Raw genomic sequence first — 21,443 nt, 5'->3', positions numbered from 1 at the left:
GCCTTAGGGTTTTCCCTAATCCTACCAACTAAGGACCTTTCATGTCCCCTCCTTGCTGCTCTTAGCTCTCTCTTCAGGTCCTTCCGGGCTACCTTATAACTCTCAATCGCCCCTATTGAACCTTCACGCCTCATCTTTACAAAGGCCGCCCTCTTCCATTTAACAAGGGATTCCAACTCCTTATTAAACCACGGCTCCCTCACACGACCCTTTCCTCCCTGCCTGATAGGTACGTACTTATCAAGGACACTCAATAGTTGCTCCTTGAACAAGTTCCACATATCAATTACGCTCTTGCCTTGGAATCTACTTTTCCAATCCACACATCCTAAGTCATGCCTCAACGCATCATAATTTCCCTGCCCCCAGCTATAACTCTTGCCCTGTAGTACACACTTATCCCTCTCCATCACTAGAGTAAAAATCACCGAATTGTGGTCACTGTCCCCAAAGTGCTCACCTACCTCTAGTTCTAATACCTGGCCTGGTTCGTTACCCAGAACCAAATCCAGTATGGCCTCACCTCTTGTTGGCTTATCTACATATTGTGTCAGGAAACTCTCCTGCACACATTGCACAAACACTGACCCATCTAACGAACTTGAGCTATAGCTTTCCCAATCAATATCAGGAAAGTTAAAGTCTCCTATAACAATCACCCTATTACTGTCACTCTTCTCCTGAATCATCTTCGCAATCCTTTCTTCAACGATTCTAGGACTATTAGGAGGCCTGTAAAAGACTCCTAACAGGGTGACCTCACCTCTCCTATTCCTAACCTCAACCCAAACTACCTCAGATGGCAAATCTTCGTCCATCTTCCTTTCCACCGCTGTAATACTATCTTTGACAAGCAAAGCCACACCCCCCCCTCTTTTGCCCCCACCTCTGACCCTACTAAAACATTTAAACCCTGGAACCTGCAACAGCCAATCCTGTCCCTGATCTAGCCACGTCTCCGTAATAGCCACAACATCGAAGTCCCAGGTACCAACCCACGCTGCGAGTTCACCTACCTTATTTCGTATACTTCTGGCATTAAAGTATACACACTTCAAGCCACTCTTCTGTTTACAGGCACCCTCCTTTAAGATTGATGCCATATTCCTAACCTCCCTACACTCCAGGTCCTGCACCCTAAAGCTACAGTCTGGGTTCCCATGCCCCTGCAGAGTTAGTTTAAACCCCCCCCAAGAGCACTAGCAAACCTCCCCCCAAGGATACTGGTGCCCCTCAGGTTCAGGTGCAGACCATCCTGTTTATAGAGGTCCCACCTTCCCCAGAAAGAACCCCAGTTATCCAAGTACCGAAATCCCTCCCTCCTGCACCATCCCTGTAGCCACGCATTTAACTCTTCTCTCTCCCTATTCCTCGACTCTCTATCACGTGGCACGGGTAACAAACCAGAGACAACAACTCTGTTCGTCCTAACTCTGAGCTTCCAACCTAGCTCCCTAAAAGCCTGTCTAACATCCTCAGCACTCCTCCTACCTATGTCATTGGTGCCAATATGGACCACGACTTCAGGCTGCTCTCCCTCCCCCTTAAGGACCCGGAAAACACGATCAGAGACATCACGTACCCTTGCACCTGGGAGGCAACATACCAAACGTGAGTCTCTCTCGTTCCCACAAAACCGCCTATCTTGTACACCTCTATCAAATCTCCCCTAAACCTTCTTTTCTCCAATGAGAAAAGCCCCAAGTGCCTCAGCCTTTCCTCATACAATCTTCCTACCATGCCAGGCAACATCCTGGTAAACCTCCTCTGCACTCGTTCCAATGCCTCCACATCCTTCCTATAATATGGTGACCAAAACTGCACACAATACTCCAGATGAGGCCGCACCAGAGTCTTATACAACTGCAACATGACCTCTGGACTCCGGAACTCAATGCCTCTACCAATAAAGCCCAGTACACCATATGCCTTCTTCATAGCACTATTTACCTGGGTGGCAACTTTCAAAGATCTGTGTACATGGACACCAAGATCCCTCTGCTCATCCACACTACCAAGTAGTCTACCATTAGCCCAGTAATCCATCTTCTTGTTACTCCTACCAAAGTGAATGACTTCACATTTAGCTACATTGAATTCCATTTGCCACCTTACTGCCCAGCTCTGCAACTTATCGATATCGCGCTGTAACCTGCCACATCCTTCTTCGCTGTCCACCGACTTTCGTGTCATCCGCAAACTTGCTCACCCAGCCTTCAAGCCCCTCCTCCAGGTCATTTATAAAAATGACAAACAGTAATGGTCCCAAAACAGATCCTTGTGGAACACCGCTAGTAACTGCGCTCCAAGATGAACCTATACCATCAACTACTACCCTCTGTCTCCTTCCAGCCAGCCAATTCCTAATCCAAACCTCTAATGCACCCTCAATGCCATACCTCCGTAGTTTTTGCATTAGCCTGCCATGGGGTACCTTATCAAACGCCTTGCTAAAATCCATATACACCACATCTACTGCTTTACCCTCGTCCACCTCCTTGGTCACCTTCTCAAAGAATTCAATAAGGTTTGTGAGGCACGACCTGCCCTTCACAAAACCATGCTGACTATCCTTGATCACATTATTCCTATCCAGATGTTCATAAATCCTATCCCTTATAATTCTCTCTAAGACTTTGCCCACAACAGAAGTGAGACTCACTGGCCTATAGTTACTCGGGCTATTCCTGCTCCCCTTCTTGAACAAGGGGACCACATTCACTTTCCTCCAGTCTTCTGGCACTATTCCCGTAGACAACGTCGACATAAAGATCAAGGCCAATGGCTCCGCTATCTCCTCCCTAGCTTCCCAGAGGATCCTAGGATAAATGCCAACAGGCCCAGGGGACTTATCTATTTTCATCCTTTCCAGAATTTCCAACACCTCTTCTCTACATACCTCAAAGCCATCCATTCTAATTAATTGTGACTCAGTATTCACATCGGCAACACTGTCCTGTTCCTGAGTGAATACTGACGAAAAGTATTGATTTAGTGTCTCACCGATCTCCTCCGCCTCCACACACAACTTCCCACTACTATCCTTGACTGGACCGATACCTACCCTAGTCATCCTTTTCTTCCTGACATACCTATAGAAAGCTTTTGGGTTTTCCCTAATCCTACCAACTAAGGACTTTTCATGTCCCCTACTTGCTGCTCTTAGCTCTCTCTTTAGATCCTTCTTGGCTACCTTATAACTCTCAATCGCCCCAACTGAACCTTCACGCTTCATCTTTACATAGGCCGCCCTCTTCCCTTTCACAAGGGATTCCAATTCCTTGTTAAACCACGGCTCCCTCACAAGACCCTTTACTCCCTGCCTGACTGGTACATACTTATCAAGGACACCCATTAGCTGTTCCTTGAACAATCTCCACATATCATTTGTGTTCTTCCCTTGAAGCCTATTTTTCCAATCCACGCATCCTAAGTCATGCCTCACAGCATCATAATTTCCCTGCCCCCAGCTATAACTGTTGCCCTGCAGTGCACACTTATCCTTCTCCATCACTAGAGTAAAAGTCACCGAGTTGTGGTCACTGCCCCTGAAGTGCTCACCTACCTCCAAGTCTAACACCTGGCCTGGTTCATTACCTAGAACCAAATCCAGTATAGCCTCACCTCTTGTTGGCCTGTCTACATATTGTGTCAGGAAACCCTCCTGCATACATTGGACCAACACTGACCCATCTAACGAACTTGAGCTATAGCTTTCCCAGTCAATATCTGGGAAGTTAAAGTCCCCCATAACAACCACCCTGCTACTTTCACTCTTCTCCTGAATCATCCTCGCAACACTTTCCTCTAATTCTCTCGGACTATTAGGAGGCCTGTAGAAAACTCCTAACAGGGTGACCTCACCTTTCCTATTTCTAACCTCCGTCCAAACTACCTCAGATGGCAAGTCTTCCTCCATCACCCTTTCTACTGCTGTAATACTATCCTTGACAAGCAATGCCACACCTCCCCCTCTTTTACCCCCATCTCTGACCCTACTAAAACATTTAAACCCTGGAACCTGCAACAGCTATTCCCTGTTCTACCCATGTCTCTGTAATGGCCACAACATCGAAGTCCCAGGTACCAACCCATGCTGCAAGCTCACCTACCTTATTTCTTATACTTCTGGCATTAAAGTATACACACTTCAAGCCACCTTCCTGTTTACAGGCACCCTCCTTCGAGATCGATGCCATGTTCCTAACCTCCCTACACTCAAGGTCCTGTACCCTAAAGCTACACTCCAGGTTCCCATGCCCCTGCAGAGTTAGTTTAAACCCTCCCAAAGAGTACTAGCAAACCTCCCCCCAAGGATACTGGTGCCCCTCAGGTTCAGGTGTAGACCATCCTGTTTATAGAGGTCCCATCTTCCCCAGAAAGAACCCCAGTTATCCAAATACCGGAATCCCTCCCTCCTGCACCACCCCTGTAGCCACGCATTTAACTCCTCTCTCTCCCTATTCCTCGACTCTCTATCACGTGGCACGGGTAACAAACCAGAGACAACAACTCTGTTCGTTCTAGCTCTGAGCTTCCAACCTAGCTCCCTGAAAGCCTGTCTAACATCCTCACCCCTCTTCCTACCTATGTCGTTGGTGCCAATGTGGACCACAATCTGGGGCTGCTCCCCCTCCCCCTTAAGGACCCGGAAAACACGATCAGAGACATCACGTACCCTTGCACGAGGCAACATTCCAATCGTGAGTCTCTGTCGCCCCCGCAAAACCGCCTATCTGTGCCCCTCACTATTGAGTCCCCAATAACTATCGCTCTACCTTTCACCACCCTTCCCTTCTGAGCAACGGGGACAGGCTCTGTGCCAGAGGCCTGAACCTCGTTGCTTACCCCTGGTAAGTCATCCCCCCCACAAGTATCCAAAACAGATTACTTGTTCTTGAGGGGAATGACCGCAGGGGGTCCCTGCACTGGCTGCTTCCTCCCACTCCCCCTCACTATCACCCATCTCTCTATAACTTTCGGAGTAACTACTTCCTTAAAGCTCTGATCTATGACCACCTCTCCCTCCCGAATGATCCACAGTTCATCCAACTCCAGCTGCAGTTCCCTAACACGGTCTTGGAGGAGCTGGAGATGGGTGCACTTCTTGCAAGTGTAACCAGGAGGGACGCTAATGGCTTCTCTCACCTCATACATGTTGCAAGAGGAACATTGCACTGCCTTCGCTGCCATCCCTCTAAAAGGTAAACTTTAAAAACTAGATCTAAAGAAACAAACAAGCAAAATGCAGCACTTACCTGCTTATCACAACGGGTTAGAGGAGGAGGGTGGGTGGGAGGCTCTACCCCTGTAGTGCCTCGGGCTCCTCGCCTGCGCGCTTTTATAAGAAAAAAAAACCTTCCCAGGTAAGCTAGCGCGACACCAGCTTCCGGGTCCGCTAGGCGCTTAAAAAAACTTTAAATTTTAGCCGTTAAAAAACAATAACTGGACTATACCGCGACTTAAAAAAAACATCAGACAGCCGTTACCTGCTCCGCCCAAAGACAGATGTTTTGTAATCAATCTGTTCAGAAATGTTATTACACACCTGAGATAGGTGGGTACTTGAACCCAGGTCTTCTCGGTTAGAGGTAGGGACATTACCATTGTACAAGAGCCCTTCTCCTTGTTGACAATAAATTAACATCATCTGTTTCCTTTCTAACCCTAATCACTTGTTATATTGGCAGATTGCGATGTTTCTTTAATTTTGTTTTAAGTGCACAAACAAATTCACAGAGGTCTTATGGCACAGTGGTAGTATCCCTACCTCCAAATCCTTTAAGGTGCAGTTTCAAGCCCCAACCATTCAAAGGTTTGTCATTACATTTCTGATCAGGTTAATTAGAAATATCTATAAGCAATTAATTTTCCATGTTCTTTTAACACAAGACAGGCCTCTTCATGGTTGTCTAATAGGTTAAGATGAGCATTTCTCTTTGCAAAACAACCTGACAACTGGTGACTTGTATCTCAGTAATCGTTTCCTTCCAAACTTTCCTTCACACTAGCAAGGTTAATTTGTAATCTTTTCTCTGTAATACCTTTTGTACAATTAACATTGTCCCAAACAGAATTAATATCCACAAATTCTATGGACAAATGTTTCTCAGACTGCCCTTATGTAGGATATTGGTCAAAATATTTAACAAGCACCCCTCATTTTTATTGCTTTTATTACTGTAAGTGTTTCTGCAGCTACAGTGCTTTTTAACAACCCCTTTTACTTCTTTGGCTTCCTTGGCAAATAGGCAACATTTATTATTCTTTCTCACCAAGAATTAGAATATGCATTTGGCAGGAAGCATTAGTAATTTGACAGGCTGGACTGGGTGTGAACCCTTCAATAGCCTTGTATGTGATCTTGAGGCTTACAGGCTGACATTATGCCATTACATCCTACAGCATTAGACCAAATGATGGCCTTATGAGTGTGAGGCAATAAACACAGGTAAATGTTGGCTTTTCCTTTTTGGGCCTACTGTTGTACCTGAAGCTGTGACTATACCATTTAACAGATTTCAAACTTGAGCTTCTTTGTATTTAAAAAAATTGCAAGCATTGATTGTCACTGAAGTTGAGGTAAAAGATCTGGTGCATGAAGACTTTCTGTGGATGTGATTTCCTGGTAAGTGCCGTGCTCTTCTGCCTCCCCTTCTCCCAACTTATGCTGCTTTGCAGGTTCTCTTTCCATTCTTTCAATCATGTTCAATTCCAACAGGAAGCTGTACTCCTCTAGCCAGGTTTGGAAGCATTAGTTTGCAGTATAATATTTTAAAAGACACAAAAATACTGCAAAACTAGTTAGATCAATACCTGCATTGTACTTAATCAAACTTTAACCAAGTATGCAAAACCTTTAAAAATGCACATCTATGCACCAGCAGCCAGAAGAAATAGTTTAGCAACTAACTTGTAAATACTTAATAAAATCTTTAAATAGAACATGAGGGATTCTTGAAGCCATTTAGCATCATATTCTGCTACAAAAGATTATTACAGAGTGTTGTGGAGTTGCAAAATGGTGATGGTAGCTTCAAGTCAGCACATTTTTACAATTGTGTCGCAAATTAGTACCTTGACCCCTTTGCGGTACATGCTATCAGCAGTTGTTAAGCACTTGCATACAAAATCCAAGATGCTATCCAGCATGATCATTTCAGACCCAATTTTGAGTCCTAGATTACTGCACAAGAATGGGTACCGAATGTCTCATTTTAAACACTCAAACAGTCTGAATATCACATTTCACTTGGAATTTACTTTGCAAATTAATTTGATAAAACTCACTCAACTAATGGACTCAAGTATCAGGCAATCATAATCTTGTCTGAGATGGCAGGCTGTGACATCTTGTACATAAGACCACAAGACTAGCAACAGAATTAGGCCATTCAGCCCCTCAGGTCTGCTCTGCCATTTGACAATGGCTGATATGTTTCTCAACCCATTGTCCTGCCTTCTCCCTGTAACCCCTGATCCCTTTATGAATGAATAACCTATCTATCCCTGCCTTAAATACACTCAATAACTTGGCCTCCACAGCCTTTTGCAGCAAGGAAATTAACCACTGAAGAAATATCTCTTCATCTCAGCTTTAAAGGGTCACTCTGTGGCTGTTCCCTTGGATCCTAGTCTCTCCTAGAAGCATCTTTTCCGCATCCACTTTATATAGATCTCTCAGTATTCCGCAGGTTTCAGTGAGATCCCCTTCTCATCTTTCTGAACTCCATCAAGTACAGACCTAGACTCTTCAAAACTCCACATAAGACAAATGTTTCATTGCTGGGATAATCCTTGTAAATCCCCTCTGAACCCTCTCCATTGTCAGCACATCCTTCCTTAGATATGAGGCCCAGACTGTTCACAATATTCTAAATATGGTCTGACCAGAACCTTATACAGCCTCAGCAGTATATCTCTGGTCTTGTATTCTAGCTCTCTCAAAATGAAGACTAATATTGCACTTGCTTCCTAAATGCCGATTGAACCTGCCTGTTAAGAGAATCCAGAATTGGGATTCCTAAATCTCTTTTTGCTTCAACTACTAAAGCTATTCCTGAATTCGAAAATAATCTCTGTCTCTGTTTTTCCCACCAAATTGTATAACCTCATCCTCATTGTATTCCATCTGCTACTTCTTTGCCCACTCTCCTAGCCTTTCCAAGTTCTTCTGCACTATCCCCGATTCCTCAACACTACCTGTCCCTCCATCTATGTTTTATCTACAAATGTACCTACAATGCCTGCAGTTACTTCGTCCAGATCATTAATGTATAAAGTGAATAGCTTTGGTTCACTGCATTTAAACAAAACTTGTCTTCAAGATGTAACTTCAAACTCTTCCATAATTCCACTTAAGGTGGAACTATCCTTTGCTATAATTAAATTGTGCAAAGGTAACTTCCAGTATCATGTATTTCTCTATACTTGTATTCTAATCATTCCAACCATTAACAATACCCAAAAATAAAGAACTAAAATAATAAACATCTTTTCTCAAAATAACCTCATTGAATTAGTAATGAAAATCAAACTGATGAAACGTTTGCTGTTTCTCTCTCCAAAAACAGTGCCACACTTGCTGAGAATTTGACATCCACAGTACTGTATTTTTAGTTCCTACCAAACTGATAAGTCATTCATTCATTAAGTGAATAATTTTACTAAAAATGCATATATATTAAAATTTACTAATCAAGCACAGTGTGAGGCCATTGTACTTCTCATTTGACTTTAGGGATTTGCATTTCAGAAACATGTGCCATAACATACATGTGAAATAAACATAAAACAGTAAAATATGAAGAACATTTATAGAACTCCTCTGTTTCCTACAATATACCACACAAAATCTATTACCAAGTTTAAAAACTCCATTTGGTTTCATGCTAAATAGAAATCTACAGGGACTTTAAACTGCAAAAAAAAAAATCAAGGATATATTGTTAGGAATAGCAGAATGAATTTCAAAGAATCATAGAACTGTCATGGTGCAGAGGGAGACCATTTGATATTTTCATAAACAAGTGTTGATTGATAACTTAGGACTTAATTATCCAGAATACACTTCCTGATGAGTTGAAATTACCAGCCAAGGGTAATAATGAAAAAAACAATTAATTCTGCATTGTTAGTTAGGCCCACATTCTAACTAAATACAACTTTGTAGTTTCAGTTAAGAAAAAAAGTTTCCTTTAAGTTTTAAAAATATATAAATCAAGACGTTCAAAACAAATTACCATCGTTTAAACTGCCAATTTGGTACAGCAAAACGTGCTTATCTGAACTATTTCTAAAGATGTATATTCATGCAAAGCTTAGAAAATTGCACTTAGTTTAATAAATGCTAAGATATTAATGAAATAAAAGTACAGATATTTACTCACACAAGAAAGTTTCCTGATGCAGACAAAGATCGTTCCTCTCGCCTACTTCCCTCAAAAGGGTTCCCAAAAGAACGTTTTCGAAGCATTGTTTTAACAAGAATCTGTTGAGAAAGTGTCAATTTTTTAAGATTGTAAAGATCACTTTTATTGGATTGTGGACTAAATAATGCCAATGCTTTAAACCAAGAAGACTGTGTAAAGGTTTTGCAGTTTAAAAATGAGTTACTGGAACTCACTGCAAGTTATATCTACAAACTTGTCTTGTTTAGCTAGTGGGTGAGGATGCTAAATATGTCAGCATCACGTGTGCGTGTCCAGGGCAATCTTACATAGAGACTTCCTTCGATTAGTTTTTCCACGAGGGTGTGTTGTGTGGGTTCAGAAGAGTAAAGCTTTTGACTGCTTTCTGGGCTAGTGGCTACAAGCTTTGTGTTTGGACAATAGAGGAAGAACCTGAATCCTGCAAAGAGAAATTTCTTTCTCTCTCTCCTCTGTGGAAAAGTAAAACAAAATCATCAAGTAGCTGTTCTCACTCACCATTAACCTATAAACCACTCTTTCTGGAAATCCTATGTTGAAAGGAAAAGATAAAAGAAACACTTTCAGTGGCACTGAAAGTGCAAATCCTCCATCTGGTGAATGAAATATAGTAATCTCCCTAGTATCTGGCATGCATGGGATAGGGGGGGATGCCAGTTACATGAGAAATACTAATGGCGGTTGGGAGAACTTGACTTGTCACTGCCACAACATGAATGTGCATTTAAAAAATGAGTGACAGTGACTGCTCATAAATATCATCAGCAAGTTTTCGATCAAAAGAAGAGAGAGGTAACTAAACAACCAATTCTCAAAGCGAGGAAACGTACTCCCATCTGGATAAATCAGTCACTCTGCCATGTTAAAGTCATCAGGGAGTTACAATTCTGATTTTCCCCTTCTGAATCTCGAATTTTTGTATTGTGGAAGAAATATGTGAAGTATGGAGGTGCCTTTGTGATTGCCAGTTGCAGAAAAAGTCTGGATGTTTGGGTATAGAATAATGAGGATTTTACTGTACTGAGAACTAGTGCACTCACAACATCCTGTAAATAGCAAATTGGAAGGAGTCAGAAGAAGCCTCAAGGAAAACAACTCTCAATATCTGTAATCTGAACTGGTACTAGAATTGTGACTCTGATTTTTTTGTCCTTCCCCATGCATGATATTAGTGTCCTGTCTAATTTCTTGGTGTAGTTTGAGTGTCTATGGGAATTTTAAATAAGGGTAGAGTTTAAACTTGAAATAGAGAGTTGGGTAAAACTGGGCACTTTGAAAATTCAAATTTTCAGATTTGCGCAATAATGTGACTTGATTTCCAGCACACTGAGTAAGTCATTACAATATATTTAAGAAAGTTGCACTTGAAGCTAAATGAATCAAAACACCTCTTTACACAATTCAGACCCTCCTGTTGCATATGATCCCTTTATCAGAGCTGTTTGCAATAGCCCTGACCAAAGACAATAGTCATGTATGGATAAAGTTACAACAAAAAATACAGTTTCACTTTAATGTAGTAATTTGGGGGATTGGTGATCCATTTGTCCACTTAATATAAATTTTTCCATTAATTCATCACATAATTGTGGAAACTATCAAGAATTGTGTGAACCAATTACTGAGTGCAAACAAGATGGAAAGAGACATGCTACATTATTAAACTACAGAAATAATAATGATAGATTTTAAAGTTTCTAATTAAACATGCCAACAAAGAAAACAATTTGGGCAGGAAGAATAATGTTATTCTGTGCATGTGGTATTTATTGTCTGCTGCTGACATGAATTAACCTGCATCATTAGGGATTCTGGTTGTTCTTGCAAAGTTGTTTATATTTGGCATTGAGGCTGATTTAGAAATAGATTTATCTACTGTACAAAACCTTGTAACTGACAATGAATATTACAGTTACTACCACATTGTACATTTAAGACTGTCCAAAAGCTGCCTTAGCACTATACACCGAATTGAAGAGCATTTGCTCGTTCTCGTACTTACTCAGTTGTACCAAGAGCACCAAAGACTCAAAAGAGACAGCAAGTGACTGCGACATCATAAACAGCAGTAAACTAAGGCTGACCCTCTATAACTATGCATGAACTACATTCCTGAGCAATATTCATTGGAGATGTAGTGGCTTACTTAAGTGGGTGATCAAAATTCATCAAAATAGTCTCTTACGACAGTTGCCAGGCTTGGAATATGTTTGACCGAATTCTCAACCTCCTCTTCAGTAACTTCAACAAGTATACAATTCTCATCCTCTGTAGGAAGTGCTTCAGCACCATGCCTTGTCACCCAGGGATGTATCTAAAAATGAAAGGAAATAACCATGAACGAGACTCCTTCTGCACAATTTAAATTATTTACAATTTTCAATAACTACAAAAGATAAGTAATAACTGGCTATTTTGGTATTTGTGCAAATATATTTCAAAGTAACCTCTCCAGTCTAGAGTGTTTGAGACCAAATAATTTCTGTGTTATAAATAACATTAGAATGCCTTACCATAATGGTGTGAAACCAAAAGTCTGATAAATATAAATATTTATCTAGAACATAAGGACTGATAAAACATTATAAAGCGCTTTTACTGAGTTAAAGACATCTTGATTTATTGCAGGGTCAAAAGGTCACATTTATGGGCCCACTTGTGAGTGTCCTCAAAAGATTTCTGGATAACTAGAGTTTCTGAACAATAATTTTCCAGACTGGGATTGTTACAGTGTATATAGATGTAGCAACAATTTGGCTACTTGAAACTTTATAAACAATTGTTCACTTTGGCAGTTTCCTCTGAAAGAGGGATAATTTTAACATTAGAAAATTGAAATGTTTAAAATGTAAATCCAGATTCCAAATTGCCTCAAACCATGTCCTTCTGGTTTTAATAGAAGCTGTGTGGCTGCTAAGAACTTTAAGGAGGCCTTGGGCATCCGTTATGATAAGTCTTTCACTTACAACATTGTTTGAATTTCCTAAGTCTTGGAAAATCCAACTGAAGAAAACGACTGAATCTATAAAGTAAGTACCTTGGAAGTACCACCATGGGCCAGGAAAATTAAGAATATTTCCTAGGCCTGATAACTTTACCTGGTTCACTTGCCATGTTTGAGGACCAACATCCTGTTATGATCTTGCTTCCCCCAACCAGCAGCAACTACTCTTGATCAGGAGAAATCCTTTACTCAAATACCTCCCAATCTCTCACTGCTTCCTCTTTGCATGGGTGCATTCTTGTGCAACAGGCTTTCCCACCCAGCAGACAGATAACCTGTTAATCAGATTGGTCCTAACAATATCAAGGCCAAATCAGCAATAATTTGTAAGAACAGAAGTGCACATTATCAAAATCATGGTAATTGCATAAGGAAAATGATGAAAATTCATGCCTAATCTGTATTTTATAACATGTACTTAATTAAATTTTAACAACTGACCATCCAAAGAAGAAAACTGTTAGCATTAGGAGCATGGCTTTTAAGTTTTACTCTTTTCTTGCAGTTTCATTAATCTTTGGCCATTGTGGGGCAGAAGAATTAGCCAGTTTGCCTGGGGAAGTATTTAGCAGAGCTAAGGTATTTTTCAATGGCAGTAAAATTGGAACACATATTGATAGTCAAGATAGTGTTTGGCAAGAAGATACATTACTGTTTTTCTGATTTTGGGACAGTGTATACGTGAATATATTTGAAAGACTGCAGTCAAATAATCAAGTGTTTTAGCTGTCTAAATTCTGCACAATCCTGAAATTGGCATGTTGAAACTTCAGCACCCATTAAATAAATTAATATTTCAAAAAAATTAATTTCCCCAAGATAAGTAATATTCCATGAATTGAAGTGTAAACCCTAAAGTCATATCCTGAAGAGATAATCTTGCCTTTTGCTACCCCATCTGATGACCTTCCACTCCACCACAGTTTAACCTCTTTTGCTACTGAAGATTGTGGACTTACACTGAGATATTGTTCAGATGCTTTCATTATTTGAACATGATATTTTTATATATTGAATGAACTCTAAACAGCTTACAGTTCAGAGACACAAGGAAGTCAACAGAATCAATTATATTAAAGTGATAAGAACATGAGAATGCTTGATGGTGTAATAGTTCTTTGTCTTACCTTGATCTGTGAAACTGTAATCCTGGTTTCTGGGCTTTTATCTAGCATTTTAATAATGAGATCCTTGAGTTCTTCAGAGAGGTCTGGCCTAGCTCGCAAAATTAATAATAAGCATTAAATAGACATACGCAAAAGGTAGAATTATTTCCCACATTCAATTATTCATTCCCTCACCCCACAAAAAGTCTGTAAAGCAGAATTGCTGAACAAGAATAAAAAGTTTGAGAAAGAAATAAAATTCAGATATAAATGATGTTCAGAAAAAACACAAGCACAATAAAACAGATCTAAACTTGCAAAAAAAATGTATAAGTTTTCCAACCACTCACTGCTCAGGAAACTCCACAGGCTGGTTCTTAATTTTGTAATGCAGATTTAGTATCTGATCATCCATGAAGGGGCACTATCATAAAAATTGAGCTTTATCAGTTTTATATCCTTCAAGATTTTACAAGCTACAAATGTAGACGTCAAATAATCAAGAAATACAATAGATTAAAAAAGTTATTAAAAGCATTATGGTAAAAAGTAGTGACATTAATAAAATTACTGTATTAAATGATGCAGCACAATTTAGCACTTCTTATACTTACATGCCCCAAAACGAAACAGTATAATGTGATGCCCATTGCCCAAACATCCAAAGCCTAATCAGAGAAATTATAATCAGGTTCCAAAATGAAACAAATATCAATCTGTTACAGATCTCAGTCTAAAATCTGGGATTGTATCCCAACCATGAATAACCCATAGAGAAGTAGCTCAAGAAACATTTCAAATAAAAAGTAATACATATTTACATTTCACAGTAAGGTCTAATATTTGTTTTACCAAAGAGGAAAATTCCATAGGAATTTCCACAGGAGCTGGGAGGTTATGTTGCGGCTGTATAGGACGTTGGTTAGACCACTTTTGGAATATTGCGTGCAATTCTGGTTTCCTTCTGATTGGAAGGATGTTGTGAAACTTGAAAGGGTTCAGAATGATTTACAAGGACGTTGCCAGGTTTGGAAGGTTTGAGCTATAGGGAGATGTTGAATAGGCTGGGGCTGTTTTCCCTAGAGTGTTGGAGGCTGAGGGGTGACCTTATAGGGATTTATGAAATCATGAGGAATATGGATAGGATAAATAGACAAAGTCTTTTTCTGGGGTGGGGGAATCCAGAACTAGAGCGCATAGGTTTAAGGTGAGAGGGGAACGATATAAAAGAGACCTAAGGGGCAACATTTTCACACAGAGGGTGGTGCATGTATGGAATGAGCTGCCAGAGGAAGTGGTGGAGGCTGGTACAATTGCAACATTTAAAAGGCATCTGGTTAGGTGTATGAATAGGAAAGGCTTGGAGGGATATGGGCAGAGTGCTGGCAAGTGCGACTAGATTAGGTTGGGATATCTAGTTGGGTTGGACGAGTTGGACTGAAGGATCTGTTTCTGTGCTGTACATCTCTATGACTCTATGACAATAACAAAATGGAGGGGCTTGCGTTGAAATAGATTGGACAGAAATTGCAACTAAGGCTTAAAAAGGAACAGGCAAAATATCTTCACATTCCACTAAAATTGATTGAACTTCAAGACTCAAAATTAGCTCTAACATAAAACACAACAAAATGTGAAACTGAAAAGGCAGTTGTAGAAATTCAAGAATTTCAGATAATATATATTGCAGGCTAATTAATAGATTGGCCATAAATGATTTTTTTTTACCTTGCCATGAAAATTCTTCCTGGTTTCTGAAATGGTCTCAGGAGCCATGAATGCAGGTGTGCCCACACTGCTGGTCAGAAGGGCATCTGTTCCCTCAAACTGGTTGCTAACCCCAAAGTCAGCTATTTTGATATGGCCATCTTCTCCAGCCAGGAGATTGGAAGGTTTAATGTCACGATGAATGATCTTTTGATAGTGCACTGCACATAAAACATTTCTTGTTTAGGTCAATTTTAAACTCCTCAATGTGACATTGCAGGACTATAGTTCAAGACAGAGAAATACATTTAACACTCAGTTTCAAATGTCTATCACCAATTTCCTCCACTACAAATAAAAAACAATGCACTAATATATAAAATCTTCAAAGTACTTAACACCCCAATATACTCTGCAAAACTACTGCATTTTTCTTCATTAACACTTTGCCTTCAAAACATGTACAATCACAGCAATAAAAAACAAAAAACTCAGTTGTAGTAGCTATATCTGATTATTCTACATCTTATATAATGGTACAGACATTATTACTGAAGGGTGCTACAGCATGATCTGATGGGGAATCTCTCCTTCTGATTTCCCTACTTATGTTTCCTATCTCAAGGCATACTATTTCGGCAACGTCATGCATTATCCCACAAGCAGTGATACTAACCTTATACCACACATGCATATCTCAAAATTCAGTTACAGAGCAGTATAAATGAAGATAACAAGCACAACACTTGCTTAGTTGCAGGGGTTGTATATAGAATAGAAAAACAAGGGAAAGGGGAAAAAGAACATTAACACCACTTCATCCAAAAAAAACCCACTTCTTGTCCCCCTAACCAAGCTACACAGTGGAACACATCCTAAACTTACAGAATTCAATTCCCATAATCAAGTCTTGAAAGTAGAATCGCGCTTGTTCTTCGGACAAGGGTTTTTCAGTTGGAACCTCCATTACAGGGCTGAAACAACACAGAAATAACTGGATACAAATTGGTGCAGTTGAACCCCCTTGAATTCTAACTTTCCATAATTATACATAATTTCAAGTTTTGCAAGAAATGGAAACATTGTACATTTTTGATTTGTTCAATGCCTCTAGGAGAGGCTGGATATTAGTCCCTTTTCCACCTGGTAAGAGAACTGTAAGAAATTAAAACTATCCCATGTCACTTCCTTCTTAAATGTCAATCTTCAACTCACGCCTGGGTGCATTTTGAAAGAAAAGCCTGACAAGTATTCATTGCTGTTGTATATACCTACAGCTGCCTGTACAGGACAAATAGTAGGTCTTTGCTAGATTACAATATGTGATCAGTGTGAACAATTTAAAATAGTAACTCTGGAAGTGTATAAATAAAACAAAACATCAGATTTTAACAGTATAACATACATTTATAACCTATCAATATTGCATAAAAATGTGACTGTGGTCCTAGAAAAGGACAAAAAAGCTAATTGAGATTTCAAATTAAACATGTTAAAAGATAAAACTGTAAATTTTATTTGCATGTTATTTTCCAATATTCAGAAGTGAAAAAAAAATTGAGTGTTAAGAGTGACAAGACCCATAACAATTAGAGAACATTTACCAGCGCTATGGGCATATATGGAACGCAACAAAATATTTGGTCAAAGAAACCAAGAAATATTTTCTAAAAGTACATGGGTTTGCACTTTGCAGGTAATAGTGAAGGTGTCACACCTGCCACTCAATGTTGACATTACTCACAGACCTTTTCAGAGCTTTTCAGTGGCAAATTGCACTATGAGAAATCACTTTTAGGTCAGCACCATTTCTAAAGGATCTGTGCCACGTGCAAGCAGGCAAAACAAAAAGGCTTTTAAACCAGATTGAAAAATCCTCAATATAATTGGTCAGGATTTGTGTTTTTGGACCCCACCATTTACAGGTACATCACTTCTTGTTCCAGACTCTGTAGTGCCCGATGCAGGTTTTGTTTAATTGGCTAATTAACAGCCAAAAGATGGCTTATCATCCAATTGGGCAAGTGGGTTCCCAATGTTTGGGTGAATGCAGGGTTTTCAATAGGGCTTTCATTCTATAATATAAGGAGACTGGCAGCCTTCTGATGCAACTAAGAGCAAGATGGAGGCATCCTCTCAGTGTTTTAAAAATCTCTGAGAAATAACAATAACCATGCCTGCCAGACTACCGTAACATATCCAAAGGGGTGTAGCCATTTTCCTGCATCTGTAGGGTTGTAGCATAGCATGTAAAGTGCTTCAGGTTTTTCCATCTGTTGCTGGAAGATCATATTTGTTCACTGCTTGTATTTCAGTCACCAAAGAGGCCACCTGCTGACTGGAGAGCAGCCTTAATTGCTTCAAGTTGGCTACCTATCACTTCAGATGGGTGTCTGCCTTGCTGCTGATCCAGCCTCTTTAAAAAGTGCAACTTAAGTAGCAAACTGGCACACTGGCTGGTGGAAGGAAATTCCAGGACACTATGTTTCCAAAGTTCTGTCCCGAGTCTAAACCAGGAAGCATAAATTATTTCATTCATTGTAAAATCATATAAATAAAATTAAAAAAAAGAGAGGGAGAACAATTGGTGAAAGATACAAAAAACAAAAAGAAAAAGTAAACTTGTTTAAAAATCTCCAATGGAGAAAGTGAGGACTGCAGATGCTGGAGTATCAGAGCTGAAAATGTGTTGCTGGAAAAGTGCAGCAGGTCAGGCAGCATCCAAGGAGCAGGAGAATCGACGTTTCGGGCATCAGCCCTTCTTCATTAATGAGGAAAGTGTGTCCAGCAGGCTAAGATAAAAGGTAGGGAGGAGGGACTGGGGGGAGGGGCGTTGGGAATGCGATAGGTGGAGGGAGGTCAAGGTGAGGGTGATAGGCCGAAGTGGGGTGGGGGCAGAGAGGTCAGGAAGAAGATTGCAGGTTAGGAAGGCAGTGCTGAGTTCGAGGGATTTGACTGAGACAAGGTGGGGGGAGGTGAAATGAGGAAACTGGAGAAATCGGAGTTCATCCCTTGTGGTTGGAGGGTTCCCAGGCGGAATATGAGGCGCTCTTCCTCCAACCGTTATGTTGCCATGGTCTGGCGATGGAGGAGTCCAAGGACCTCCATGTCCTTGGTGGAGTGGGAGGGGGAGTTGAAGTGTTGAGCCACAGGGTGGTTGGGTCGGTTGGTGCGGGTGTCCCAGAGATGTTCTCTGAAACGTTCCGCAAATAGGCGGCCTGTCTCCCCAGTATAGAGGAGGCCACATCGGGTGCAGCGGATGCAATAGATGATGTGTGTGGAGGTGCAGGTGAATTTGTGGCGGATATGGAAGTGTCCCTTGGGGCCTTGGAGGGAAGTCAGGGGGGAGGTGTGGGCACAAGTTTTGTATTTCTTGCGTTGCAGGGGAAGGTGCCAGGAGTGGAGGTTGGGTTGGTGGGGGATGTGGACCTGACGAGGGAGTCACGGAGGGAGTGGTCTTTTTGGAACGCTGATAGGGGAGGGGAGGGAAATATGTCCCTGGTGGTGGGGTCCGTTTGGAGGTGGCGGAAATTACGGCGGATGATACGCTGGACATGGAGGTTGGTGGGGTGGTAGGTGAGGACCAGTGGGGTTCTGTCCTGGTGGCGGTTGGAGAGGCGGGGCTCAAGGGCGGAGGAGCGGGAAGTGGAAGAGATGCAGTGGAGGGCATCGTCGACTACGTCTGGGGGGAAATTGCGGTCCTTGAAGAAGGAGGCCATCTGGGTGGTATGGTTTTGGAACTGGTCCTCCTGGGAGCAGATGCAGTGGAGACGAAGGAATTGGGAATATGGGATGGCGTTTTTACAGGGGGCAGGGTGGGAGGTGGTGTAGTCTAGGTAGCTATGGGAGTCGGTCGGTTTATAGTAAATGTCCGTGTCTATTCGGTCACCCGAGATGGAAATGGAAAGGTCTAGGAAGGGGAGGGAGGAGTCTGAGATGGTCCAGGTGAATGTGAGGTCGGGGTGGAAAGTGTTGGTAAAGTGGATGAACTGTTCAACCACCTCGTGGGAGCATGAGGCAGCGCTGATACAGTCATCGATGTAGCGGAGGAAAAGGTGGGACCAACCAACCCAACCACCCCGTAGCCCAACACTTCAACTCCCCCCCCCCCCCCCCCCACACTCCACCAAGGACATGGAGGTCCTTGGACTCCTCCATCGCCAGACCATGGCAACACGACGGTTGGAGGAAGAGTGCCTCATCTTCCGCCTGGGAACCCTCCAACCACAAGGGATGAACTCAGATTTCTCCAGTTTCCTCATTTCCCCTCCCCCCACCTTGTCTCAGTCAAATCCCTCGAACTCAGCACTGCCTTCCTAACCTGCAATCTTCTTCCTGACCTCTCTGCCCCCACCCCACTCCAGCCTATCACCCTCACCTTGACCTCCCTCCACCTATCGCATTCCCAATGCCCCTCCCCCAAGTCCCTCCTCCCTACCTTTTATCTTAGCCTGCTGGACACACTTTCCTCATTCCTGAAGAAGGGCTGATGCCCAAAACGTCGATTCTCCTGTTCCTTAGATGCTGCCTGACCTGCTGCTCTTTTCCAGCAACACATTTTCAGCTCTAAAAATCTCCCATGCTAATTAAATTCTGTAGAAATTAGGGTCTCTGCATATAGAATTAGGTTTTGAGAGGTTGCTCGGAAGAAATTCACTGACACGTGTATTCACCAGCTCTAACTTTCCAGACACCAGTTGTGAATGACTAAGGTACACCTGCGTCCTCACATTAATTTAAATACCTAGTCTCTCTGATAGGTACTGATATAGTTCAGCCTTTGAAGGAGGAGGATAACTTGGACAGTAAATTCCTGATGTAGATGTTTAATTATGCATCTATGAACTCCTAAAGTTGCTGTCAGATTTACATTATTATAACGGAGAGGGTTGTAGCCTCACTGTTATCCTCAGTGCAAAATCAAGGACAAGACGTTTATATTTATAGATGTGAAGTCTCAAAACAAAATACTGCCTATCCATCATTAATTAATACAACAAGTTATTTAAATTCTTCTGCTTTACTGTCAAACCAAGGAAGTGGTTCAATCAAAGGAGCTAAACAATATTATACTGCACTAGTGCTAATGTTTTTGAGTTTAGCAAAAATTTAGCTATACTTGTGATGAAATAATATTTGAATTAGAGCAAATTCCTAGACGGAAGAGATAGGGACAAACTCATTCTTTTGACAGAAAGATAGAGAATCAGAGAACACAGATTTAAACTGGACAAGCAAGAGACCTAAAGGCTACATGGAAAAACATATTTTTTAATGGACTGAGTGGTTAGGATTTGTAACAAATTGCTCAAGAGTGTGGTAAGGAAGGTTCGTTTTTTTATTCCTATAAATTGATGTGGACAATTTTGTTACCATTATTAGATGCACTTGAACTATTTGGCTCACTACCACATTTCTGACAGAGTCACCAGACTCGAAATGTTAACTTGGTTTTCTTCCCACAGATGCTGCCAGATCTGCTGAGTTTCTCCAGCAATTTCTATATTGTGACAGATCTCCAGCATCTGCAGCTCTTTGCTTTATTTGTTTGACTCTCTCGGCCATTTCAGAGGACATTTAAGATTTAACCACACTATTGTGGATTCAGAATCACATATAGGCCAGAGTAGGTGTGGCAAGTTTCCTTCCCCTGAAGGACATCAGTGAATCAGAGAGATTTTTATAACAATCAACAATGATTGCCATTAGACTACATCTGAGGAGCAGGAAAGTTGATGTTTGTCCTGGTGAAGAGCTTATGTTCTAAATGTTGACTCACCTGCTCCTTGGATGCTGCCTGACCGACTGTGCTATTCCAGCATCACACTTTATGACTCTGATCTCTAGCATCTGCAGTCCTTACTTTCTACTTGTCATTAGACTAGTTTGTTTTTTAAATCCAGATTTTATTAGATTCAAATTTCACCATCTGACATGGCAAAATTTGAACCCAAGTCTTCAAAGTGTTAGCAAAGGAATCTGAGTTATTAGTCCAGTGACATCACTGAACCAGCTTCTGACTTTTAAAAAGGTATTAGGTAAGTACCTAAGAGAAAATAAAATCTGTTACAGAAAAATAAAAGACTATCTGAATTGCTTTAGCAGAGAGCCAGTGATTATTCAGTGAATCAAATGGCCTCCTTCTGAAATGCAACAATCCAGCAAATTTCTATATGCAATGAGTTTGCTTAGGATTTA

General features: G+C 41.1%; 1 protein-coding gene across 7 annotated transcripts in view; it reads right to left on the bottom strand.

The window, feature by feature from the left end:
- LOC140487983 (calcium/calmodulin-dependent protein kinase kinase 2-like) overlaps positions 1-21,443 on the bottom strand; it is a 111,591-nt gene that overhangs the window by 19,496 nt on the left and 70,652 nt on the right. For all 7 annotated transcript variants that reach the window (XM_072587482.1, XM_072587485.1, XM_072587480.1 and 4 more), the window contains 7 exons: positions 16,131-16,219; positions 15,267-15,466; positions 14,153-14,206; positions 13,889-13,962; positions 13,560-13,647; positions 11,614-11,742; positions 9,390-9,490 (listed from right to left, as the gene is read on the bottom strand). In XM_072587482.1, the coding sequence (XP_072443583.1) occupies positions 9,390-9,490; positions 11,614-11,742; positions 13,560-13,647; positions 13,889-13,962; positions 14,153-14,206; positions 15,267-15,466; positions 16,131-16,219 (735 nt within the window). The remainder of the gene's footprint in view (positions 1-9,389; positions 9,491-11,613; positions 11,743-13,559; positions 13,648-13,888; positions 13,963-14,152; positions 14,207-15,266; positions 15,467-16,130; positions 16,220-21,443) is intronic.

The sequence above is a fragment of the Chiloscyllium punctatum genome, chromosome 17 (genome assembly GCF_047496795.1).
Source record: "Chiloscyllium punctatum isolate Juve2018m chromosome 17, sChiPun1.3, whole genome shotgun sequence".
Classification (NCBI taxonomy): Eukaryota; Metazoa; Chordata; class Chondrichthyes; order Orectolobiformes; family Hemiscylliidae; genus Chiloscyllium; species Chiloscyllium punctatum.
The sequence above is the reverse complement of the archived record's forward strand: the minus strand, read 5'-3'. Positions and strand labels throughout refer to the sequence as shown.